The sequence below is a fragment of the Falco naumanni genome, chromosome 12 (assembly GCF_017639655.2).
Source record: "Falco naumanni isolate bFalNau1 chromosome 12, bFalNau1.pat, whole genome shotgun sequence".
Taxonomy (NCBI): Eukaryota; Metazoa; Chordata; class Aves; order Falconiformes; family Falconidae; genus Falco; species Falco naumanni.
In genome coordinates, this window is record NC_054065.1 from 16,125,042 (window position 1) to 16,151,572 (window position 26,531).

Here is a 26,531-nt window from a genome sequence, read left to right on the forward strand (position 1 = left end):
GGCCAGCCTCAGCGGGAGCAGCTGCTTGGGGAGCTCCTCTTACATGCAAAGAACCTAGCATTCATTTAGATAAGTTCTTGCTAGCTTGTTTTCAAAGAAATTCTCTTGCAGACAGGGCCTGGGATTTGGGAGTGCTTGGGTCTGGCAGTGCTGTGCCATAGCTCACGCTGCTCCATTCCCTCCTCCACCCCTGCCCACAAACACCAGGAAGATGGCAAACACATGAGACTCACCAGCGGTGTGAATATAGCAGCCGTTACACTTTATTTCACTGTTGGGTTGTTTGCTTGTTTGTTTGGTTTTTTTATTATTTTTCCTTCTGATTGAAAAAGAAAAGACAAGAGAAAAGTTACAAAAGTACTAAAAGGCAACGATATCGGCACGACATCCCTGTTGCCTGCTCCCACCCAGGGGAGGGCAGCCTGCCGCACTTGTGGGCTGGCAGAAACACACCTCTGGGGACAAGCACCTCAGCAGCTCTTGCTGAGCAAAGCCTGGGGGTGCAGGGCCACACAGTGCTGCCGCCCCAACCATCTGCATGGGGAATGTGCCTCTTCAGACAGGTACCAGGCTACAGCTGTCCCTTCTGAGCACAGGGATTTGGTCTAAGGGGCAACACTTCCTGTCCTGCACTGGTCAGCTTGATCTGGCAGCAGTTAAAAAGCTGAGGTGTGCCATCAAAACAGGATAAGCAGAGTCTCTACAGGGGCAGGAGGAATCAGCAGAGGAATCTGCCTCTGTGGGACAAAGGGACTTCTTGCAGGGAACCACTATACTCTGCCAGAAGTACTTCACCAGCAAACACAAGCAACCCCTTGGAGGTGGTGCTGGTGCAGAGGGTGGCCCAGCTGTGCCAGTCTGGAGCCAAAAAGCAGGCAGAGCTGGGGCAGCATCAGGACAGATGTCCCCTCACCACCTTGCCCAGCTGCTCTGCCTGCCTGAGAGGGGCAGTTAGGGAGAGAGAAGGGTAGAGGTGGGGAATTCAGATGTTTGGGCTTTCCCCAAGGGTCTCAGTGAAGGGCCCAGAAAGCAAACTGAATGTTGGTTCACTGTGTGGTCCCCTACCGGCAGCCGGACTGACCACTGGTCTCATCCAAAGAGTAGCATCAAAGACCTCCGCACAGGAGCAGATTTAAAAACAAAAAATATTTTATATTACTCACAGTTGCTCCTCCTGATCCAGACAAGAAGTAAACTGCTTGCTCCCCCTTGCACTCAGCCAGATACAAGCTCAAGGTGGGGAACGCCTACACAAAGAGGTTACTTTCTCCACCATGTGCAGCAAGGGGAAATGCCTTGTTCCTCTGCCTCACAAGAGAGGTGAGAGCTTGTTGTATTAGCTGTTGCCTTATGGCACAAAACACATACGTGCCTCAAGGCCAGATCCCAGTCAAACTCCAGTGGCAGCAAGGCCTAGCATGGTCCTAACTGCCTTAGGACTGTCTACGGAAAAACATCCCACAGCTTCCCCCCAAATCCCTTCCTTTTTCTTCTACCAACAGGTGGCCACAAAACAGAGACCTCCTTCCCACTCCATGCTATATCTGGGAATACCTGTTCCACCGACACAAGAAGAGCCTACCTGAATTTAAAAGCCAGCATACCAGGGGAGTGGAAAGTTGGCTGGAGACTTTAGATATGGTTGAGTTTGGCGATACTGGTTACCTTCAGCATCATGTTAGGGCAGAAGGGTATTGGAACAATGCTATGGAGAAGCGCTATATACCCCAGAACACAGCCTCAGCAGAGTGGAGACCCCAAGAGCACGCAGTCACCCTGAAGTTCTTCCCTCTGGTGATGCTGGGAGGACTGAGGGTGGGTGCTGTGTTTTCTTTGATGGCTGAACACAGACCTTTCATTCTGGAATTCTATTCTAACATCCAATCCACAAGTGGGAGGCTCATGCCTCCCATCTCAATCCCATTTTAGATGGTGTCACTGAGTTGCCAGCAGCCCAGATGGAACACACAGCTAGATGTGCCAGCTACCCCCTCCCACCTCCCTCTCCTAGGGTCTTCCACTCAAGAGGACTTGAAGCGAATGCAATTATAAGAGTCTCAGAGAGGGATCTTCTTGCTTTGCAGGGCAGCCCTGTACAGCCTCTGTTTCCAGTCCCAAGCTCACTTCTAAGTGGGAGAAGGGTCAGGTCTATAGAAAAGTACTGTAGACCCAGGTACTCTTGGGGAACTGACTGGGCTTGGATTCACACACTGATCACTCATCCCTGCTGCCATGCAGGCCATACTAGCCCCTGAACCCCTCAGGGCTATCTTCAACTACCACCATCCCCATGTTTGACATTGCCTTGGTGGCTGCCCTCACACTTTGTGGACCTGACTGGTTTGTTTTGCCCTGAAAGACAAAAATCTCTCCCTTTGCCACTATTCAGATACAACAAAGGTATGAAAACGGGCACTGCTGCAAAGCTGTATGCTTCTTGCTGCCAGAAAGGCTGCATTGCAAAGATGTATCATTGTCCCCTTCTTCTCCCACCCATGCCCTTGGGTATCGCTGCCTCCCCTTCTCCCTGCCAGGCAGGTGGTTGGTTGATAGTTCCTGAGGTTTTTGGAGAAACTCCTTCAGTAGGCACATGACGGTTCTTCCACCGGAGCTATTGGGCTCAGCGGCTTCAAGGTGCTGAGGGAACGGAAGGCAAAGGTGGATGGATCATACACAAAGTGGGGGGGTGGGCGGCCTCCGTTGATGCTCTGTGAGGGAATAAAAAGAGGGACAAAGTCAGCGCTCATACAAGCTGCAAACAGTGAAGTTCTTGCCTCAAGTGCTTTGTCACATCCCTCTCTGGTACAATCACACCTCCTTGAATGGAGGGTCATGCTTGTACTTGCAGCAAATAGCACTAACATACGTAATGAAGCACTTTGCTCATGTCCTTGCTCCTACCACTCAAAAAAACCCTTGTGTACCCCCCTATCCCCAGGACTGAGGTCCCTGGGATCCATATGACCAGGACCCAAGTGAAAAAGGGTATCCATGATGCACTTAAGAGTCCCAGGATCAGAACAGCATCACTGCCAGAAAGTACCACATAGAAAAGCTAAATTCAGATTCACTTGGCCTTGAAGGAGGATCTACTACACTTCTAGAGCAAGGAGATAAACCAAGTCATCTCTGAAGACTCATTCTTCAGTCTAATTTTTCACCAGTGCTCCAGTAAGGATTTACAAATCACCCTTTCTTAATCTATAAAGTCCAGACACACTGAAACTCTCCAGAGTTTTGGCTCCAGACTCCACAGTTCAATGAGGAACGGCTGTGAAATGCTTGGAGGAAAAGATCCCACCTGGAAGTCTTACAGCCTTGGTTTGTACCATGGCCACCAAAGACCACTCTCTCCCCTTTTGCTCCTGGGGTTCAGAGCACGGTCAGCGCAGATAGAGAATAAGGAGGGCAGAAATACCCGTGCGCTCCCTGCACTGTGTGACACGACAGAAATGCTGTTCCCCCCTAGGCTATGCTGGGACTGGTGGATCCCAGAGGGATCATGGTGCCAAAGAAGTGATACCACTGTTAAATAGGAAGTGCTTTCCTTTTACTTCTTGGGAACTTTGTTTCTTTCCTTATGCATGAAGAAGCACCAGTGGGGCAGCTCCTTCTCAGATGCTCCGGCCAGGAGAAGAGGTCTCACTGCTATGGGTCTGCAGAGTGTTTAATCATGATCCTGCAGAGCTCATTCCCCACGGATACTTGTGAGCCACTGAGTGTCACAAGCTGGGGAGTTCAGCAGCTCAGAAACTCATGCAAATGCCCCTCACCCTCATCTCATTTCCATGACTGCTGGGAAGGGCTTTACCATTGTTTTCATGGAGGTCAGAAAAAAATCCAGTGAGAGCAGATCTGGCCTTGGCTCTGGTATTATGTGACTCCTTGCTGCCTCTTCTAGGCCTTTCCTAGCCTAGAAAACCGTGGTTTCCCTTGCTCAGCCTGCACTAGTGGACTGTTCCTCAAAGAATTAGGCTTTCTTAGAAACAATTACCAACTTTACCACCTCCTCTAAGATAGAGGTTCATTTTGGCCCTTCAAAATCAGGTCTTTCGGACAGCTGCAACCACATAACAGCACAACAAAGTGATGTTTTGATACCACCTGCTTCTATCCTGGCTGGGTTTTAACTTGTCATCACAAGACAAGCACGCACAACTTTTCCCAGAAAGCTGCATAAATGGTCAAGTTTACCCAAACAGTCATATCAAATTAGAGTGCGCTGCAGAAGAGTCTGAGCCAGGTCCTGGGTGCTGCAGTCACTGCAGCAGGATCTGGAAGTATCTGCCTCCAGGATCTTGGTCACTGCTTGGCCCCATGAGGCAAGCCTTCGTATCAGAAAGGGCCTCTTTAAAAGCCAATGTGGGCAGCATGTTCCTGCCTAGTTGGTATGTCCTCTGCAAATTAAGATGGGCACTTGAGAATAGAAAATGCCAACATGGTGCTTGGCATTAGCTGTGCCGGGAGTTTCAGCCAGCAAATCATGCCCTGCTACATCCCCCTGACACCTTGGCCAGCAGCATAAGAAACAAGAGAGGCAGATTTAAGGGCCTTTACTCAATAGCCACCTGCTGTGGGGTTATATATGATGTGTGCTCTGGCAAGCCTCAGAGCTGGAGGGTAACATAGCAACCCGTATTGAAAGCTAAGGGGCAGAATAAATCAGCACATTTGTCCTTCTCCAGAAGAGAGAAGGTCCCCTGCCAGTGCCAGGAGGGAATGGGCACAAAGAACCTGGCAGTCCCCTCCACTTTGAAATGCCAGACAGGATTAGGGAAAGCAGCTGAATCTGTTAATTTCTGGTGGACGGAAGATGAAGAAGAGGCTGGGAAAAGACAGGTCCAGAGAACAGACAAAAGTCATCCACGAAATTCACCAGGCTTCAAGTGGGAAGTTGTGCTAGGGTTTCTCTCTGGGCCCTCTTCTGGGACCAATGTATGGGATAGAGAGCCTTTCCAGGGCACTGCAAGGGAGGTGGGCACAGAACAAGGGTTGAGGAGAAGGACAGGGACTTAAAGAGATGCAGGAGGATGCAGAGATTCACAGGTGGTCAGGCAGCTGCAAGTAAAGCTCAAACTACACCTAGATCTGCCTCTTCATCATGGTACCTCTCCAGCAGCCCTAAGATGATGGCTGGCTTTCAACAGCACAGCTACCACGACAGCAGGTGAGGGCAGGGTGGGAAGGGCCCTGTGTCCAACCGCAGGTTGTAAGAGAAGAGGCAGTAATGCGACTGCCCTCGTTCACGGCAACACCCTGACTGTTCTGCAGTTATTTATAACCCTGAGCAGTAACAGGACTGTCTTGCACCTACCCCATGACTGACACTGCAGCACCTCTGCTAGGGACCCTGCTGGAGGGAAGAGCGAGCACTGGCACCAAATCACTCCGCTCTCTTCTTGGAGAAGAGTGTGTTTTCTTTGGAGCTTGTATCCTGCTCTAGAGACGACAAGGCCTGATTGGCTTAGTCCGTGACACCATTTGGGATCACGGTATGTGGTGGTCTGGCTCTGATGAGCAGCACAAGGCAAAGCTCTGTAGATGTATTCCCAGAAAGAAAATGGATAGGGCCAGCTGCCAGAGAAGGGAACACATCCCTCCCACCCCGTCACTTGGGCCAGCTGCCTCCCTGCAGTCTGGGCAAGTGTCCTAGCCAGCCCACCCCTCCCCTTGGGTGCCCAGCGCCAGCCTGTGATGCCTGGGACACCACTTTGACTACAGAAGGCTGTTAAGAGTTGCTGCTGCTGCAGCAGACCCCAGGGAGCTTGCCATAAAACTGCCTACAGCCCCTGCTGAGCAACCCCAGGCCAGCTCCTGCAGAAGCTCTTCAGAGTGCAAACAGTTCACGTTTGACATTGAAGCCTGGTGCGTTCACTCTAATGGCATTTGGGCAGCTGGGTAACTCACACAAAATGGAGCCTAATATGGGTCTTGCACTAATGGCAATCATTAACCAGAGCCCTCAACTTGTTAAGCAACGTATTTACGCAGCTGGAGAACAGCCTGAGATACAAGCGCTCAGCTACTGGCAGGAGGGCACACATGCTTAGATGCATGCTCCATCACATACAGCCATGCTCACCTGCTCTCACATGCCTCAGGTTCTCCCCAGCAGACATGCACTTCCCTGGTCACTTGTCCACATCCTTCCGTGCACACACAGACCTCCTCCTAACTTGGAAATCACAAGGAGAGCCGTCCCTGCTTGTCTGCTCACCTCGTAACTCAAGCCATGCAGGACCTGAACTCCACCAGCATGCAGGGGACAGTCCGAGGGAGCACAGCTCGTCACTTGCTCACAAAACTGCCCAGAGCAGAAGGTAGTTTCAGTATCTACAGATACCCATGCTGCCTCATCACATGCCTCATTTGAGTTAAACGAGCTCCTAAGCAAGCTAGTTTGTGTTACACATGCTTCAAGCAACTATGCGCAGACAGCCTCAGTCACACACACTAGTCAGCATGCACCCGGACTCACACTTCTTCCCTTATGTACACACACCTACATATATACTCTTGCAAACCCATACTGTAGGCACCAACTGCATTATCACCATTAAATACAGGTGGTAAATAGGCAACCAGGCTTGAAACATACCTGAAGCACATTAAAGCAGCACACCTAAAGATGTTACAGATAATGACTGGATGCAGGTGCCTCAAAGAAGAGCAGTGAGATTAGACACCACAGAAGAAATGCAGAATTTCAACCATGTTAGTAGCCCTCAGAAAACAGAGAAAAGGGCAACTGCTCCATAAATTCACCTGTAACACAATTGTACATTTCAGCAAGGAAAAAGTGCCCAAGAAAAACATAAGCAGGTAAAGGATAAATCTACTAATACAAACGCACACGCCTCCTAGAAACCCATCCTTTACCCCTGTGAAGTCTGGGAAAGTATCCCAAATGCAGATTGTGAAATAACAGTTTTGGACTCGTGATTCCAGAGAAGCGTGGTTCTCTTCTTTGGACAAAGCTAAAGTGAGCACAGCTCCAAGCATGCTTTCAGCTGTTGGAACGACAATCCCCACAGGAGGGGGGAAATGAAGTTACCTAACACAACAACGTCTTAGAAGGGAGTGGTGTGCTAGGGGTGATACAGAACTAAGCCCTGCTTAATACTCTTTGGTTCTCTTTCATAAGAGCTCTAGTATCCTGGCGGGATTCAAGATCAGAGCAGTTTGTGCACTCTGCCAACCCATCCCCTACTCAGGGCCAACCCAGCACAGGAGTACCTTCTTTCCTACCCTTGGGCCCCGCCGGTTGGGAAACACTGCTGAGCTCCATTTAAAGGACGCTGCCTTCGAGTGGTGGATGCCTCTCAGCGGTGGGTGACTGATTCCTTTGCAGCCTGTAGACTCACTTGTTAAAAGTCCTTTGGGATGAAAGGCACCATGTAATTGCAAGTTGTAAAGGCGCATCCGATTCCCACCACCAGCCTGTGTGGAAAGGAATAAATCCCCAGAAGAGCCTTGGCAAAGACAGATGCCTGCCTGCGATACTGCCTGTTTGTGAGACAGTCGCCTTGCCCAGGAGTTGACGGAGCCAAAGGTAGTACCAATATTCAGGCAGGGCATAGAAAGAATAAAGGCTGTCGGGCTCCACAGTGAAGCATTTACAGGTAAGCTGCTTTTAATTCCACTTTATCCTCCTTCCTCTCACCCCTGCCAAGCGGTTAGAAAAGAAACTGGTGACACTTCAGTGTGTGAAACCATCAGCTGTGAACAAGGGAAAGGGACCCTCGTGTGCTCCTAGCTACATCTGTAATTCCAGACACAGCCCTGACCAAGCCACTTCCCATCCCCTGTGCCTCAGTTTCTCCTGTGCATAATACATACACCACAGTCAGGCAGCCAAGATGAACTAATTAACATCTAGGTGTTGCGACCTTCTGATGAGAGGTAATTTCCTTTCAATTATAGTCTTCCTTCAGGCACTTTTCAAGAAATAGTCGCTGACAAGCAGGACTAGTTCCTCAAGTGGAACAACAACTCATATTTAACTGCTTCTTCATTAACTCCAGTAGGGCCTCTGACAATTTACTCCAGTCACAGACCTGGAGCAGCGCAAAGAATTATTTTTCAAAAGCAAATCTCTTCCCTCCTGAAGGTCTCTCCTCCACCCCTAGGTTCATACGCAGTTTAATTTCAGGGGGATAGCTAAGAGAGAGGCCATGACAGAACTTCATTTTAAGACTACTCTTCTCCCTTCTCTTCCACAAACAGGAAAGGTCAGCTCCAAACACTCTTTTGACAAGGAAAACAGAACTTTGCAGTTAGCACCATCTTCCTGTGTTGTCCACTACCCTCCCCTACAAGACTGGAAGGCCTGTCTTCCTCCACCAACACACAGCTGCCTAATACCTACTTCATTCTATGCGACCACATTGCAAAGAGCAGTTCAAGAGTTTACAAACACATCACTGTTCCTCTTGGAAAGGAAAAAACCAGTATCTATCAAACATTTTCAAACGTGTGTGCAGACTTGTCATATGGCAACTACCAGACTTAGAGAGGTGCCACTAGACAGACAACACTCAACTTTTTTGGAAGGTACTTCAAAAAGCCTAGCAGATGCTTGCTGGTCACTTGCCCAAAAGCAGAAATTGGCCAGTTTCAGCTATGAGTCCTTGCTGGCAAGAGTGTGATAAGCCTTTCTTCTCCTCCCTCTTACATGACTTTGAAATGTGTCTCTTAGAAAGCTGACTGCAAGCTTTGATTTTTGCCTGCCTGACAATCTGAAGGAAGGAGGTGGCACGATGAAAAGGGACAGATGGGTCATTCAGAGGGGTAGGCTGTCAGTGCTCCCTGGCCAACTTGGGGAACTCACCACTCCAGGGTCCCAGTGAAGATCACGCTCTGAAGGCCACACAAATCTCTTAGGAACAAGTGAATGAAGCCATACCCCCCCTACTAGTGAGCTGTGTCTTGTTCCCACTTTCTCTCCTCCCGATATGAAACGGCTGCCTGCAGCAGCTCCTGCACACACCACAGGGTCTGTCCATGCCTGAGCAGGAGAAGGAGCAGGCATGAGGAGCTCCATGCAAGCACAGACACAGGCAAGGCACGGTGTGACTCTCAATTTCTCAACTACATCCAAGTAGAGTCCTTAGTGGTTTTGGTCTGTACACAAGTGACTTGTGTGTACAGACCTTGTCCTCTCCTTCCTTCCTATCTTTCCCTTTCCAGCCCTCCCTGTGTGGCAGGAACATCCTCCCTCCAGAGGGATCACAGCTGGCTGCCCCGGCTGTCCTTTGGGCCAGGAACCTCAGGTACCATGCTTCTCACAGACCTGGTGCGTGGTGTGTCCCTGGGCATGTGCAGCTTCCAGTTCGCACGAGGCCAGGGCAACCAGATTCCCTCTGGCCAGGCAGGCTGGCACAGCGCAGCACGCTGCTTTCAACTTAAAGGGAACCCAAATTAAAACTGCAAAGTGAGTATTAATTACCCTGGCATGAGCAGGCTGTGAACACATGCTGACACAGTGTGCTTGCCTCTGGACAAACCGCCCCAGCCGTGGAAGCCAAGCGCAGGAAGTGGGTGTATTATGGGAGAGGTGTGTGGGAAAAGAGGATTACAGCTCTGGGGACTGGGAGAGGCAACGTGTGCCAGGTTCCCACAGCCACGCGAACAAAGGGGAGAAGGGAGCAACTGCAGTGGGCCTGGATGCGGTGGTAGGAGACATGCCTGATCAGCCATCTGGGACTTGAAGCTCTGCCAGAAAACAGTGGCAGAGCTGATGTGACCCTCTGCCATCCCCTACCCCCTTCTCTTTGCCCCGTTACCCAGGTGTGACCCAGAAGTCCCCTCTCTGTGAAACATGCCCTGCCGCTCCCCAGCCCCTTGAACCACCGTGCCACAAGCCACAGCCACCACTGACACACAGGGCTGTCTCAGGAGCAGTCACTGGGCTGCACCTCAATTCTAACCTCCTTTCTACCCCCCATTCTTAAACCAGAGCCACAACCCACATCAGACCACAAAGCAAAGACAGCACTGAAAATAGATGTCAGCCTCCTGACTCACCGGCCACTCACAGCTTCCACAGAGCTCTCTGGACTACAGAGCTCTTGGTTATTCTGCAAGCACTTACATGATTTAACGGGTGCAAGGGCATACATGGCAGGAATTTATGAAAAGCAGGCAGCAATAAAAATTCTTTAAGGAAGCAGAAGAGAGAGACATGACAGTCCCTCTCTCCAGGCTGGTTAGCTTTTGCCATGAAATCCAATAAAAACAATGCTAAATAAAACAATGTTTGGAATCAGATGCTTGGGATACTTTTTAAAAGACAGGGACATTCCCACCTTATCTGCACTGGATCCTTCCCCACACTGACAAAACTCTAGACAAAATCTTTTGTTGCAATTATTCAGACCAAGGGCTAGGGTTCTCCAGGGCCAGCTGTCACTGCACAGAGACCTTCAGCAGGCAGCTTGGCAACCGAGATGGAAGAAGGACGGGGGAAGCTGGTTTCCCTAGTAAGAAAATGGATATCCATGTTCTCATTTAGCAGAGGACCTTCTCCATTTTGTTCAGCAGAGGTGCGCCCATCAACAGGGGACAAGAGCCAGCCTAGGGAACTAACAAGGCTAAAATCTTCACGAGGGGCCTCTGCCCAGCAAGTAACCCAAGGATGTGACCGGCCAGGGAGATAAGTCTCTCTTGTTGCTTCTAAATGGCAAGTTTGGGCTTCAGCACACAGCCTCACAAAGACAACGAGGAGGGTTTGACAAACTGTTAGCAAGCTGCAGTTTGGGATCTCAGCTGCCCAAGATGTCAGAGCTGTTTAGACGGCATGATATGGTATGAATAAGGACACAGCTCAAGGAACGTGGTTTGAAGATCAAAGACCAGACTTCAGTTCTCCTCACACTGTCTCTTTGGGCAAGTCACATTCTCTGCTGGTTTCTCAGTTCAACTCACTCTGAAATGGCAATTACGATATTTATCTCCCTTGGAGATGCTATATTTAGCAATGCTTGCAAAGCACCTTGGGAGCCTGTGATGGAAGAGGCAACATATATGTATGAGTATATATACGTATGTATACACACACACAAAGTCTTCTGATTTTTTAGAAATCTTTATTTGTGCTGTGCAGCCAGAACCAGTACTGCTCTGTCACCCTGTACGCCTTACATTTGTGAATAGCTCAGGCATCTGCCAAGGCAGCTCTGGGCAGCATAGCTCCTGCTCAGCTCCAAGCTGAAAAGGTCCCTTGTTTTAGGAGAAGAAAACCCAGCATGTTTCTGCAGTGGCCTTTTAGGATGCAGACACAAGAGATAAGAGACAGGGAAGTCATTCCAGGGATCTGGCCCCTGTCCAAGCAGAGGGCGTTCTCAACATTGATAAGATCAAGGCAAGAGCACAAGAGGTTTATGTCCTGATTTAAAATTCTTGTTTTATTTTTACATAGCAGAAAACATCTCTCTGATCAGCCAGGTTATCAGATTGGCCTTGAAATCTTTACTCCCTTCTCTGCCTGCTCCAACAAGAGCTCTTGAAATACCCAGGGGCTTGCCAGTTGTGTCTTCTACCCACCTACTGCTGCTGAGATAAGCCCAGCTCCACCGATCCCATTCAGAGACCGCAGGAAGGAGCCTGCGAAGGAAGAAGAACAAGAACAGGACTAGATGACAGACCTGTAACTCTCATCCCGAGAGGGACTGGAGAACTGCAGACTCGTGGTATTATAGAAAGCCTCTGGAAGACTGGTGTCTGCATTCAGAGCTGGCTACAGCCGATCAAGCCTGGCCCAGGGTGGAGGCAGTTACACCCTGCGAGCACATGCATGCACAGTCCTCCTTACTGCATTATGGGAGTGTTTCCGTGCAACACCTGACTGTGCCATGCAAACATGCTCTGGATGCAAAAATACTCACGCACACGTGTGCACCCCTCATCTACACCTTGTGCCTTGCTTCCAGTTACAGACACTACTCTGGTTGACACGCTGGGGCACCAGTGACCAGGTCTGCACGCACACATCGCCCACCTCAGTGTGCAACACCCAAGCATGCCCACACCTACCTCTCACCTCACGCTGACACATGCTGTGCCACATGTATCTATTATGTACAAATCCATACTTCATACACATGTTGTCACTCCAATTTGTCTCTGCTCACCTGCCCACAGGGGCTGATTCTGTTCTATTACCCTTTACTGGGGGGAACAGAAGCAAGATTTTTAATACTGTTTTCTCTTCACTACAGGCCCTGATCTTTCACAGCTTCTATTCCTGAACACATTTCAAACACAACAGAGCTGCTGCATATTTGGGAATTTTATTAATCTCCCTGCCTTAATCTGTCTAGGTTCTTAGACTTGTCACATCACTGTTCCATCGTCCTGCTTACAAACTGCTGAGCAAGTGGAAAGGCTGTAGGCCTAACACTGCCTGAGCTGGCCCATGGGAAGCTGAAGCACAAGATACAATGACAAGGTGACACCTTAGTGTTAAAACAGCATGTGGAGAAGCAAAACCCAACCTAGGTCACCTGCTTCAGAAAAGACTTCCAACGACCATGAACATTTCCAAGGGCTGAAACTGTGTTTCAGAGCCAGGGGATAAAGACACTGCCCCCCATCTCACCGTCCCATGGGAGACTCCTCCAGCAGAAGAGGGAGGAAGAACACAGTTGGGATGATGCATGAGAGCGCAACACATTGCATCCTAACATGCCAGCAAAGGCCTGAAATGTCAAGGTAACCAAAATATCAATGAGAAGGAGGGTATTTTTAACAGCACACACTATCTCACAACCACATTAGACACTGTCCTCAGTAAGAAGAAATGAAAATGCTTCATTGGTGTTACTAGCAGGTCTTCATCATCCTTGCACAGGAGGGAATAAGCACAACCCTTATTCCTTCAAGCTGTTCAGCAGCAGAACTGGAGGAATAAAGGAGGAATCCTGGCTTCAAACACCTGGCATGAACCATTAGGTAGCTTGTCTGCCCCTCAGATCAGTTGACTCACTGCATCTCCAGCCAGTTGTACGCTGTCTGGATGTCACTGTCCACCTCAGTTTTTTAGAAAGAGACCACATGTTCTTTACATGTGCTGAATCAGGGCTACAGCCACAAGCAAACTGATTCGTGTGGTGGTATTTTCTGCTCAGACACACAGACAGTTACCTGGTTCCTCCTGTAACAGCTCATCAAACCATTTGCTATGAGATTCATCTTCATTTCTTCCACCCTCACTGCAATGGCAAAGTCCCAAGACTGAACCTGAGTCACCAGACCCTCAGCAACAGAGAGCCAACCTCTCACCTTGCTTCTTGCTATCACCCTTTGCAAAAGGCCACATTCAGTAGGGCCTCAGAATAGCCCTCCCAAGCAAAATAAAGTCCCCAGTGTGCTCCAATTCCATGATTGAATGCTGGGCATGAGCCAGAAGTCACAGAATGGTTGAGATTGGCAGGCACCTTTAGAGATAGTCGAGCTCAATCCCCCTCCTCAAAGCAGGGTCAGCAAGAGCATGTTGCCCAAGACCGTGTCCTGGCATGCTTTGACTATCTCCATGGTCAGAGACTCCACAGTTTCTCAGGGCAACGTGGATTTCCTGCATTTCAGCTAGTGCCCGTTACTTCTTGTCCTGCTGCTGGGCAACACTAAGAAGGAACCCTGTGCCAAGCATGTCTTACTGACCGAATTGAGAGTTCCTTTTATATGATTAACACAGCATCACACTTCAGAGATATTGACCTCTTGGCTGCTTCCAGAGCTAAGGCATCTCAGCAACATATTCTGCCAGGGACCTGCTGCCTCCTTTCTAAGCTGTGTACAGAAAAGCCAGCACTTGCAATCACTTGAAAAATGGAAGCAAAAATGCTCCTTTACCTAACGGTTCTGCTACCGACAGACCGTGAAGTATCATATGCTATTGTCATGGAAACCACATGAGCACCTCAGGTAGCAATGCACTGCCCCAGCCTGGCAAGGTTGGCCAGAGAAGCATGGATTCTGTGCCATCTGTCAGAATGGTGTGCTCTCAGCTTCTGCTGTTTATTTTCGTGCGAGCTGACGTGGGCTCAGTAGGGAACAAAGGGATAGTTCTGCCTCTCATTCTCCAGGGGCACAAGAGTAAGCTACAATAATAAGCCCAAGGTGTCAGAGGAAAGCACCACACCGAGGCACTGGTGACACCTCAGGGACTGGGGGGACTGCCACCCAGCAGCATTGGAAATAGCTGCAGTCCAGGGACACCCAGAAAAAACAGCAAAAGCACGTGGAGCAGGCACAAAAGAAGGTGATAAACAAGTTGCGCTGAAACACTGCAGCAGGATTAAGCCTGTTAGTAGGTCTGAAGGACAGGCACAGTCTGGGGAGAGCTCACAGGGCACATGAGGAGACAGCTCTACTGAAAACAATCCAGGCAGAAGCACAAGAGAATACACAACAGATCAGAATTAATTGTGCAATCAGAAGTATCAGGTCATTGTAGGGCTGCTGGAAGACAGGACTGAAGTACCCTGGCAGAAGGCATATAAGGAGTTGGAGAAATACAGCCCAGCTCTGCAAAAGCCTCTAGCCAGCCTCACCTCCTCCTCCTCTCAAATACCAGATTCAGCCACAAAGCAGTGACGGGCAGGGGCACCCAACAGCATGTCCATAAAGAGTAGCACTTCTGGGTACCAAAGGCATCAGTCCCATTTCCTGCTGGGCAAGGCGTAAACCCTGAAGGATCGTGGTCTGCCATTCACCCCTCTTGCAAGGCTGTAATTACTGCAGTGAAAGTAGCAGGTTTATCACAAAGGATGTATTTTTTTCTTCACTCTGACCTGGTTTTGCCTGTATATTGCAAGCATGGAGAGTCATATGGGGCTCAGTGGACAAAGGCACTTGTTTTGGCTGCAAAGTGCAAGGTCACACACACATCTCCTGCTGCACCATAGAGCGCTGACCAAAAGAAAGCCAAGATACCCACAAAAGAGACAGGGGGTTGCCTGAAGAGTCAGGGGATGGGGTACTAGAGAGAAAGACTCAGAGGCGCAGGCAGCACAGACTACAGACAGGAGAGCTGAGCAAACACAGCCCTGCTAGGCATGGTGTGCACTCAAGAGCAGGAAATGCTCAGACACTGCAGTGTCATCCCAGCTACAAAGCCATCCAAACGATCTAACTCATCTACCACCACCTAGTCCCACAACGCACATAGTTCTGCAGACACCAGTGCATCACGCAAGTGTAATTCCTCTTCCACAGCTATCTACCAGTACCCCTCACCCCTACTGAACACCACTTGTTACCTCAGATCAGCACCTCCCTAGGGGTCAAGAAGGTTTCAGATGATACCCTACAGGACAGCTATGCATACTGTATGAGCTCACAGCAGGGAATGTAGACTTTCACTCCAAGGAAGCTTTGAACCCAGTCTCCAAAATGGAAAAGTCAATGCATTATTAGCCTTGTCAGTACCTAACCTAAATTGCAACTCAGTCTATACTCCAGATCAGTGACTTTTGTTATGCAGCTGATCAAGCCGCAGGAAACCTCCATAAATAATCTTCTGGGCATAGATGTTCAATGAGAATTACCATATTTAGATATACGTGAAAAGATGAAGGAACTGCACCAGAAAAGGGCAACTTACACGAATTTTAATTACTCTAGTCTTCGCTCCACAATTCTTCTTGAGCAGCATCTTCTGAAAGAGAAGTAGAATCCAGGGATTAGTAGAAGTAGCACGAGGGAAGAGAAAGAAGGAGCTTGTAGGGAGTCTCTTTCATCAACATTTAATTAGCAAACAAGATGGATAGTTAAGTGAGATAGGAAAGACTAAGAATTACCAGAGATGGCCATCAAGTAATCGGCCTAATCTGAGACTGTCTTGCCCAACCTGCAGAGTCCTTTGGCAGTGGCTGATACCCTGGGTTTCAAAAGAAGATACAAGAAATTCCAGAGAGAAAGAGATGGAACAACTGCCTAAAAGGAAGTTTCTTCCTAATTCCTGTCAATTAGTGGTTAGACTTTGCCCTGAAGCAAGTAGAATTTACCTTCCTTTTATGAAGGAAAAAAAAAGTCTATTTAATGCAAATGTGGATGTTCCCATTATTTTATTTTCATTATGTTTATTTATTTAGAATTAAAGAACAAGGTAAAAAGCACCTGCCCACACTCCGAAATCCCTTTGCTATATACTGTAAGAGTCATTAAAGTTGTCATAACACATGAACCACACAACTTAGCAAACAGGATATACTTAAAACAGCAATTATTCTGTGTAACTACAGAAATAAACAAGTGAGTTGCAGCTCTATCCCACTTCTGAAGCAGTGCTTTGAAAGCTGGCAAGTAACTAAAAATCATTCTTTCTCCTAAAAAAAATAATTTAAAAAAATTACTCTAAGTAGAAAAGCAAGGCTTCAAGAAAGAACAGGTTTTTCCATTAAAAAATACTTCAACTACATCTTTTATAGTGAAAAACTTGGTGATGGAGCCATGTCAGGAAGAAACTTTCTCCATCAGCTTTTGAAAGAAATCATGTAATTTTTCCTAGCTCCTGACTGTCTTCCACAGTCTACTGTCTTTTAACAGTTGGAAAGCTGTGCGAAGTGTGGGAAAACACTCTCCGTCCTGCACACACGCTTTAGCAAAGCAACTGAGGTGTTTTTTAGATCGAGTTCCTAACACAGAAGACCCATGGAAAGACATCCTACCGTTTTACCAATATGGAAATAGTGAGACCTTTCTACTTCCCTCTCTCCTTTCATTTGTAGTCTTCCTGCTTTTTTCCAATAGAAGACAAGACAACAGCAACAGAGTAAAGGGAGCCTTGGAAACTCAAAAAGCTTAACCCCCCCCCCAAATATACAAACCACTCTCAAAAAACCAACACCCAAAACAGAGAACAGTGCTCAGGTGAAAGTACATATTTTTCCAGTAGGAAGTACTGATGGGGGGTGGGGAGAGAAGTCCCACTCCTCCACCACCTTTGTTACTCTATGCTCCACGAGCATGTCTTTACAGTTCCAATCCACAAGCTGCCCAAAACCTGGAGAGGGAGTTGGAGAAGACCCACCCACCATTTCTACATACACCAGCCTCCTTAATCTAAAACCCAGCCCTCAGCACACTTGTGGCCCACTGACATGCCTGGAGAAAAAAAAAAAATAAAAAAAATAAAAAAGATGGGTGCTACAGCAAGTCTTGACTTTAAACTTGCACATGAGTAGTTCAGGGCCTGAGGAAAGTGCATTTCACTGTCCAAGCAACATGGGGAAGAAGGGAGGTGCTGCAAGGATCTTGAGCTTTTTCTCTTAATCTTTTAGCAGGTGAATCCTAGTGATGGCTTTGTTCTTCATCAAAGGGCTCAACAGTAGCCTTGCCTGATGCCTCTGCCCCCAGGTTTGACCTGGCAGCACAGGCTATGGCATCAGCACAGCACCAAGGTTCCTAACCTTACAGGGACCCAACAGGTCTTTGCACAAACTAGGCAGAAGGAGACAAAAGGGAACTGCTGAACTAACCCAAGCCCATGCTGTCCAACTAAACAAGTAATTCCCCAGGAATTCCTATAAAACAACGCAGAGCTCCATTCCCAGCCAGGCTGCAAGGCCGTTATTGTAAGGCTGGTATTTACTTTGGTGTTTCTGCCTTTAAGGCCCCCTGCAACCATACAGTGAAGAAAGCTGAGGAGGAGAAAGAACTTGGTAGGGCTGACAAACCCCAGTGGTGCAGGGAAGGGCAGAGTAAGGAGTTGTGAGGTCTTGCAAAGTCTTGGTCGCTCCATAAGGTTTTCTTCTAGACTGCTGTGAAACATTGGCTGGCAGGGATGAGGAAGGGTAAGCTAGATAGCTCAAGCCACAAGCCCACTGGTGGGATAAAACATATGAGACAAAGTAGGGTTAAGCAATGAAAGTGAGAATCAGGACTCTGGATTTTAAGCCCCATCCTTTAGAGGAAGAGCACTGTTACGGTGGGACATACCCTGCTGCATCCCATTTGATGTGACTTTGGGTGAGAATCTTAGCTTCTCTAGACTGCTGTAAAGCTGAGCTTTACAGTGGCTGAACCCCCAAGGATGGAACGAGGCTGTGACATCAAATTCCACAGTGCCTCAGTAGCAGCACCACTGGACCCTCTGCTGAAGGGGAAAAAGCACCTTTAAACACAACTCTGCTGGCCAGGAAGCAAGTACACCACCTCCCAGTACAGTCCAGCAGGGTCCAGTGCCTAGCAAGATCCCTCGCTAACTCCTCGCAGAGAAACAAATTATGTTGTTTCCCAACTACAAATTAGCATGGGCACCAAGGCCTTAAATTTACTCATTCTGGTCTTCTATTAGAAGGCATAGGGAGGAACAACTGAGACAGCAATTACAAGACGACAACAGAGTGACTGAAAAGTTTAAACTAGCCTGTGGGTAGATGGACAACCAGCCAGACTACCAAGAGGAATTCAAATGCTCAGCTGTATCCCAAGTCCTACGCTTGTGGCAGAAAACAGAGGTGCTCTTTTAATGGTGCTGTTGTGATGAGCTTTAGTCACATGAGCATCTTACCACTATTTGCACTGTTGCTACAGTTCAAAGAGGCTGCATTGTGCAGCAAGAGCAGGCTGCCCTACGTAATTTTTGTGAGTTAATAGCATTCTCTAGTGTGCCTCCTGATGGACTCAGTAAAATGAAGAAATGACATCCCGTCATCCATAGCCTGTAAAACTGGAGCATAAACCTCAGCAGAAGCAGCTCTCTGGAACTGCTGGGTTTTCCTGCTTCCACTTAGACTGGAAGTGGAGCAGGGCTGCTTGTGCTGCCCTCTTCCAGCTTCACTGTTATGGTCCAAGAGATGTCTCATCCTAAAAGAAAAAACATAAGGAGGGAGAGAGCGCAAGCCAATCAAATGATACTGCAGCTGAGAATGAATACATAGAAGGCCAGTTATCAAATGTTATTCTATTTGATCAAATTGTTTCCAGTTCACACACACCCTGTACCCATCACAGTAAAGTCATGCTTTACATAAAAAGTCAGTCAAAATCAGTCAAGCATCTTTGTATGGTTTTCCATCCCTCAGTTTTCCCTTTCCTTGCCAAACCTGAGCACAGACTTTCAGATGGGGAAGCTAAAACACAGTGCTGCCTAGCAACAGCCAGGGACTTTCCATGGCAGCCTCTCCTCATCCTCCCTCTGGAGATCTCCACGTCAGGATCCAGCCACGAGATACTCAACTCATTAACTCCTATTTACACAGATACAAGGCAGAGCTGAAATAACATTTATGTGACTACATGGCTTGCAGTAGCCTAAAGCCAGGGGAAATGGCCTATAAGAAAGGTGACACGTTCAGTCTGGTAACCCTGGGATTATTCCTAAGGACTAGGCCAATCTGGAAGTGCAGTTTTATTTCAAGTTATTTTCTGGGAGCCATACAGGAGCAGAGATTTGCTGAAGGTCATTGAGAACGTTAGCAGCACAGCTGAGACTAAACCATAAAGTTTGGTTTCTGAGACTTTCTTCCACATGCAGAAAAGGAAATGGAAGAGAAAGAGGCAGCGTCTGTACTCAGCCTCCCTATTTCAATCAAGAAGTCCCTCCTTCAGTCTCTGACAGAACTGCTGGCATCAGAGCTGACACTTACAGCCTGGGAGCACTATTATTTGCATGAAGGAAAGTTTATTTTATAATCTGCTGTGGCTTCTACTTAAGAGGAGAAAATTACATGACTAAGGAAACATGGAAAGTCTTTTTGAGGGCACAAGAGTTATGCTTCACTAAAAATAAGGCTAAATTGGAACATTCTAGGGTTAAACTCCCAGAAAACAGCACAATTTGTTCAGTTCAAGGACCCTCCCACCAATCTCACCTCCTGTTACACAAATACTCTCCACTCATAACCCAGTGACTCTCTCCATCCTGGACGTGGATTCAAAACGAAGTTGCAGGGACTGGAAACTATCACTTAGAAGGTCACGTATTTACTGAATGACGTGTGGTAACGAACCCCTGAACTGGCACGAGTGGACTTGCTGTGACATCAAAATACCACATTAAATGCAGGGATGGACCACCACCCCTGCCTCTCTCAGAACACAGCTCTCTAGTCCAGCCTTGCTTCAGGAGACATCTCCAATCAAGCAGTAGTGCTCCAAGTCCTCTAACACTGACTCGAGCAATTCTGAACTAACCCAGATGGGAAGTGGTACATGCATGCATTTGCTTATACACACAAGCTACTGTATCCAGAGCTACTGTATACAAACCACTTTATCCATATGATTGTAATATATATTAACAAACAAAATACAGGCATTCTTAATGCAAGGTCATGCTAGGAATAGTGAAATCCTCAAGGATGAATTTATGTCGTACTACTGCAGTTCAAAAATAAATATTTAAAATTCTGGCAATGAACAGCTTAAAGGCAGGCATCACTGCTTAATTCTCAAATATTTCAGAGTTTGAACAATCTCTCAAATCAGCACACAAAGCAAAATGTCAGCCTGCATATTAATAAAACCCTTTCATCTTACATCTTTTTTATATGCACATTTCTATTTTTAGAATGGTTTTATTTTCACTACCTCCATAGGACAAAGCAACAGCTCTTTTGTCTACTGGTGGTGTCTGGTTCTTTTTAGTTATTATTATTATTTAATTTTATTATCCAATTGTCATTTTAAACCTAAGGGCCTGTTTAGAGTTAGATGCAGTTTAACTACTACCGTTTTTTTTCAAGCCAATTTTGTCTATTTCATGCAAGAGAGCACAGGAACTCTCAGTTCAACTTCACTCATTTAATTTACACTACATCAGCACACTTCAAATGTTTCATTATACAGTCAGCTTGTTGCAACTTAAGAATTTTGCAGGGATTTTCACATATTTAATGAAAAAGATTTCAAAGTTTTAAAAAAGTCTGTATTCAGTAACTGTGCTGTAACTTGACTCAAAGACCAGACGTAGATATCAAGCAGGCCAGAAATCTGCCTTTCATTAGTTTTGCTAAGGATCCTCCACAGAAGGATTGGTGCACTTTTACTGAAGATACGGATATGTCTGTCACTTGTTGACATCTTAAAACTCTTGACAGGATATAAAGTTTTAAGCAGACCATGTTTTAAGACAGAATTTCCTTAGCTCTGTAATTCTTGTTTTACTTCCATACTGTTAACCCTACCAGCCAGCTTCCCAGTTGCCCAGAGTCTTCCAGGAACAAGGCAGACCAGGCTTGAATGACTCTCACAGAAAATATAGAAACAGACTCATAAGTTGTGTATGAGAACCAAAAGAAGAAACATTACAGTGTGAGGCTAAACTGCATTCTAAGTCATAGTGGAAGGCTGATGCGAAGGGACAAATCATGTGATGTCCATAAAGAGAAAAAAATGACAGCAAGGCAGTGAAGCAGCTCCATGGCCCAGTAAGCAGAGGGCTGAAGGTGTCTCAGCCAGGTGCTCCTTGTGACAGGGAGGTGAAGCAAACACCAGTGGAGAGGCAACGCCAACGTGTGAGCTCCAGCCCAATGCCACTCCTGGTGCATGCGTCCAGCTGGCCAGGGGAGCACAGCCCCATGGCCCATCTCTCCTGGGACGGCATTTGAGAGCAAAGCGCCTGCCTGACCTCCTTCCCAACCAGCCCCCAGAGCTGGGTTTGGGCCAGGAGGAGTAGCCTTCCGTATCAGCCAGCCGCCAAGCAAAGCCCATCTCCTGCCCCACCACAGCTCAGGCAGGGAGAGCATGCAGAAGATTAAGGCACAGGGCAGGGATGCATCTGCAGCACAGTGGACAGATGAGGACAGGGGCTCTGCACAAAGTGACTATTGTGCCACATGCTGTGGCTGCAAAGCTTCTACTTGGCTGAGTCCCACCGCTGTCCCACCACAGGGCACAGAGTAGACGGCCCAGGGGGCTACAGGGGCACAGGCCCACAGCTGCTAGCCACCAGAGCGCAGGAGGACACACATGCAGCCCAGCCAGCAGCAGCCTCACACTACCAGTGAAGAGGAGGATTTCAGCAGGGCCCTTTTAGAGAACAGGCTGAATTAAAGGAAGGGGATCATCCACCCCCAAAGGCAGCACTCCCACAAGCCAGGCGTGAAACCCAGCAACTCCCCAGCCAGAGCTCAACAGCAAGGCTGAAGCTTTTGGTGCTGACCCAGTCTGACAGCTGCAGTCACCTCCAGGCTAAAACACCATAGCCCAGTGCCCTCTGATTTTGCACACATCTCCCACCCAGGTGATCAGTGCTCCATGCCCACACAGCATGGCATGAGGGAGCCAAGCCATGGCTCCTATCCTTGCGCCAACAAGGTGATGGGTACTCCACAAGGGGCAAAGCTGGGTCTGCCCTCCCAATCGGTTTAGGAGGATAACAAGCAAAAAAAAAATCTCAAAGCTATTGTGTATGTTGATTTTGGACCGGGTTTTTAAATTCCTTGGCACTGGGGGCTATGCTGCTAGGACATGGGCATCACCTCATAGCTCTGCAGTGCAAGAACAATAAGGAAGAAAGAACAGGTCACAGGCTTCTCCTTATTGCTGTAAAACTGAAGTAACGCCAGCTGACCTTACCCCCCTGCCAGGCTCAGGATCTCAGGTACACATGACTTTCATCAGCAGAGAAACAAGGGGCCAGACCTTCCTAGCTGTCACCTGAGGGTACTCTGCATTTGCATCACCAGGGATGCCCCACACCCGAGGAGCACCCCACTGTCTGGGCCCAAGGGTGCCAGGCTGCTACCCAGCACATCCATGTGCCAGACAGACATGAGCTCCCTGCCCAGCCCCTGCAGCAGCACAGCACCAGGAGGGCTGTATTTCAGCCACAGCTTTAAATCATAATTATCATCTGTCACAGTCTGCAGACTGCTCCACCAGAAGTTAAACAGCCTCACAGCACTTTAAAATACAGGCTAATTCAAGTGGTTTGGCCCAAGTTCCCTCCTACAAAAGCAAACCCCAGCATCCAAGGACTGTAAACTGTGGTGATACTATGGAATATCCTGAAAAGCCTCTGAACTCTTTAGAAAGTTATTTCTGTTTCAGATTCAGTTGAACTAGCCAGTAATGCTTTTCGCACCACATTTATTCTCAATCTGTCTGAAACCCCTTCAAAACTTCAACACATTTGGTCTCTCAACACTGTCATAGAGGGCCCCCATCTCTACCAGACAGGGTAGCCCCAGTTTTCCAGGCAGCACCTCTGCCAACAAGTGCCACAAATCCACAGTCTCCATATAGTGCAAACACTTATGCTTAGTGCCTCTGGACAAGGCAGCAGAGGAAATGCTGATTACTAAGTGCTCATTAAGAACAAATTCAAATTACAACAGAAAAAAAAACAACCCACAAACAAAAAACCTCCACCAAACAAGGCCTTACAAAAAAGCGTCCCACAGGGATTTGCCTGGGATCACACACAGCAAATGGCAGACCATGAAAACCACAACAAAGTAACTTCTGTGGTCACCAAAATCCCCTCTAACATGGTGTCATTAGTCACCTCGTTTTGTGCACTACTGGGAGGGGCTCAGCTGTCACTGCTGAAAAGAAATAGGAGAGAGCCTAAAGCAAATACAAAATGGCCCTGCAGTGAGTCTTAACTGGCAGCACAGCAAGTCAATCCCGCAAGTGATTGCTCTCTAAATCAGCACAAGCCAGTTGCATCTTCATCTGGAGAGATGTCACCACCAAAGATGCAGTCACCACTGCAGAGTGGCACCAGGCTGCTGGGCCTGGTGAACGCCTGGTATGGAAGAGCACGAGTCAAAGCCTGGCCAGCAAGGTCTACTACCTGAGAGAGCGTCTGAATTCCCACCGCTCCTGAGGCCCAGAAAGCAGACAAAGTTATTGAAATTACAGGCTGTTTTTTGAAGTTATTCCTGAATGTCACACTAGAGGCACAGCTAATGCAAACATAGCTACTCGCTTACACAATTATGGTTTAAGCAAACCGCCTCTCTATCTGTCTATAGGTAACTGGTTTTCTACTGCTCCATCACCTTTGTAGCATGCAGTCTCCAGACATGCTCTGGATCTGTACGGAAGCCCAGTCCTCCCAGGCACATATAACATGGGCCAGATTTGCCTTGGCACTTTTACCACTAGCCCTTTGATTTTAATTTGGGGATGAAGGAAGTGAACACTCTGTATGAAGCATCTCTGGCTCAGCAGCCGCTTCCCCTGCTGGTCTGGCAGAGTCCAAGTCTGCTGATCTGCAGGGTACATCAGATGGTTCATCTATTCACTCCTCGCCAACCTCAAATCCCTCACTGAGTTTTCTTTGAGGCCAGGAAAAAAATGCAAAGCTCCATTTGTGCAGGAAACAGACCTGACTGAAAACTCCAGCACCTGTGGAGTAACAAAAATATAAAGAGGGGGCAGGATTCATTAATTCCCTCTCACTCATCTGCACATGCCAAAGTTACCAATGTTCAAATACTGGACTTGCTCCTCCTGCTCACTAGAGCCTGGGAAGGGAGAAAGGGCGCAAATGGACATGGGGGGTCTAGTTTCACAGCTGGCAGGCATGGTAGCAGCTCCTGACAAAAAGCTTACACAGCTTTTAATTCAGGGTTGCCAACGTGACTGTTTACTCTCTCCATTCCTGGCCTTGGGTCCAAAGCTGTCCACAGGGAAAGTCCAGTCTAGTCTAACATATCATCTGATGTCTCTATAGTTTGTCTCACTTTTGCAGTCCCAGCTTGTGACTGTTAACTGAGCCTTGGCTCAGACACGACTCAAAAGAATCCTCCCTCCCCACGGACTTTTGCATAGGCAGAGCTAGGGCAGAAGGCACACTGCGTCCTGCAGCTTTATCCCATTCCCCTCAGTGCTGCTGCAGCTCATAGGAGATGGCAGTGCTGGAGACTTGAAATAAGCAGCCCCTGACACTTCCACCATTTGCTGTTTAAACGCTGTCCCCAAGCGCACCAAGAATGGGTTAAAACTTTTGCACAAGTCAGGCAGTAGAGCAAACAGTTTCCTCTAAGCAGGGAAACACAGAGAAGGCTCTGAAAGTCATACAGCCGTGTACCCTGGGAAAGAAGAAAAAAAAATTAAAATCATGAAAGGTACAGACCTTTGTCAGCTGTACATTACAGGGACACAAAGAGGAAGAGAATCCACAGATGGCTGCTCCAAACCCAAAAGACACAGGCAGTACCAGCATGTGTGCCCAATTACCTTTACACCATTCTCAGGTAACTGAAAAAAAACTACAAGATGCTCCAAAGGCTCTGTGCAAGCTACAGGGACTCGTGCATACCAGCCAGAAAGTAAACAGCCTAGGCATCTGGGACATCAGATTTCCAGAAGAGACTGCATGCTCACACAGGTTTGCCGCAGAGGAAAGGGTAGCTGTACACATGGAAGGCAAAAGAAAAAATTCAGCTCAAAATTGTTTCAAGTTCAGATTTTTAAGCCAATTTCTTCATGTTTTTGAGCCAACCTGAATTTTTCAGGTGTTGATAAAAAAATATTTATGTTTAGAGGTATAAATTCTTGGCCCTGAACGCCTTTTTGTCAGCCCCAAAACTGCCCTAAAGGGTACAGTTAGCACAAGGGTTTTTTCAGAAAGTGTATCTAATCCATCACAGAAAACATCCAATGGAGACCAATGCGTTTGTCTGGAGGGAACCTGGAATATGCACCTTTTCAGCAGATTCTTAGCTAGAGTGTTGGTCTTGGCAGAGCTGCTCAGAAACAGGGTAATGTGGGGTATGCTCATTGCATGAAATGAGGAAAGGATTCTTCAGTGGCCTAGAAGACAGGTATGGCCTGTTCTTCACAACAGAGACCTTAAAAGGTGACTCTGAATCACCTCCCACCCTCTCTTCAGCTGAGTGCAAGGGACATTGCCCCATGGGAACCCTCACCTCGGGTTCAGCTGGGAGCAATCACAGCTTTAAGTGGAAAACATATAAGGTCACATCTTCAGATAAGAACATGTATTTGTGCACAGTGGAGAAACTTCAAAAACATCAAATGTAGACTGACTGCATAAACAGCTCTGGGAAGCCAAAACGAGCCTGCGTCAAGCAAACACACGAACGCCACAAGCCACTGGGCTTGCTTGGGCTCCAGACTCTGAGCACAGGGCAGAGTCCCACTCCTCCTCCTCCTACGACACACACCCATGTGTACATGTCATGTCTGCACAGCCCCACAGCGTATTTCAGTATCTTTTCACATGACTATGCCTATTTGTGAGATCTCATTTGTTTGCATGAGCGCATGAAAATAATTTTACACAAACAAGTACTATTAGAAATTACAGGCCAGAGAATGATTAACAAACCAGAGACACCATTTTTTGTCTTCAAAAAGACATCCGTGAAGTGGGAATAGTAGAACAACAACCGTAGAGAGAAATGATGGTGTAACTGCCTGTTCCCACATTCCCCACCCTACCACTTACTTGTCCCCCTGCTCCCCCACCCTGCAGAACCTCACACACACATTAGTGAAAAGGGAACATGCTGAAGTGGCTAACTAGCTAATAGGATAAAGGCCTCTTACTCCAGGGAGCTAATCCATTTATGCAGCACGTAACTAACTACTGAGCTTGGAGAATGTTC

General features: G+C 47.7%; 1 protein-coding gene across 4 annotated transcripts in view; it reads right to left on the reverse strand.

The window, feature by feature from the left end:
• Positions 1–241: 241 nt before the first annotated feature.
• Positions 242–26,531, reverse strand: part of LOC121096180 — a 58,781-nt gene continuing 32,491 nt past the window's right edge. Inside the window, exons 4-6 of one of the 4 annotated variants that reach the window (XM_040611911.1) lie at positions 15,605–15,658; positions 4,877–4,963; positions 2,624–2,708 (exon numbers count right to left, since the gene is read on the reverse strand). In XM_040611911.1, the coding sequence (XP_040467845.1) occupies positions 4,883–4,963; positions 15,605–15,658 (135 nt within the window). In that variant the 3' untranslated portion in view covers positions 2,624–2,708; positions 4,877–4,882. Of the gene's footprint in view, positions 2,709–4,876; positions 4,964–15,604; positions 15,659–26,531 lie in introns of all 4 variants that reach the window. The other 3 variants (XM_040611910.1, XM_040611909.1, XM_040611912.1) reach the window with 3 other exon arrangements.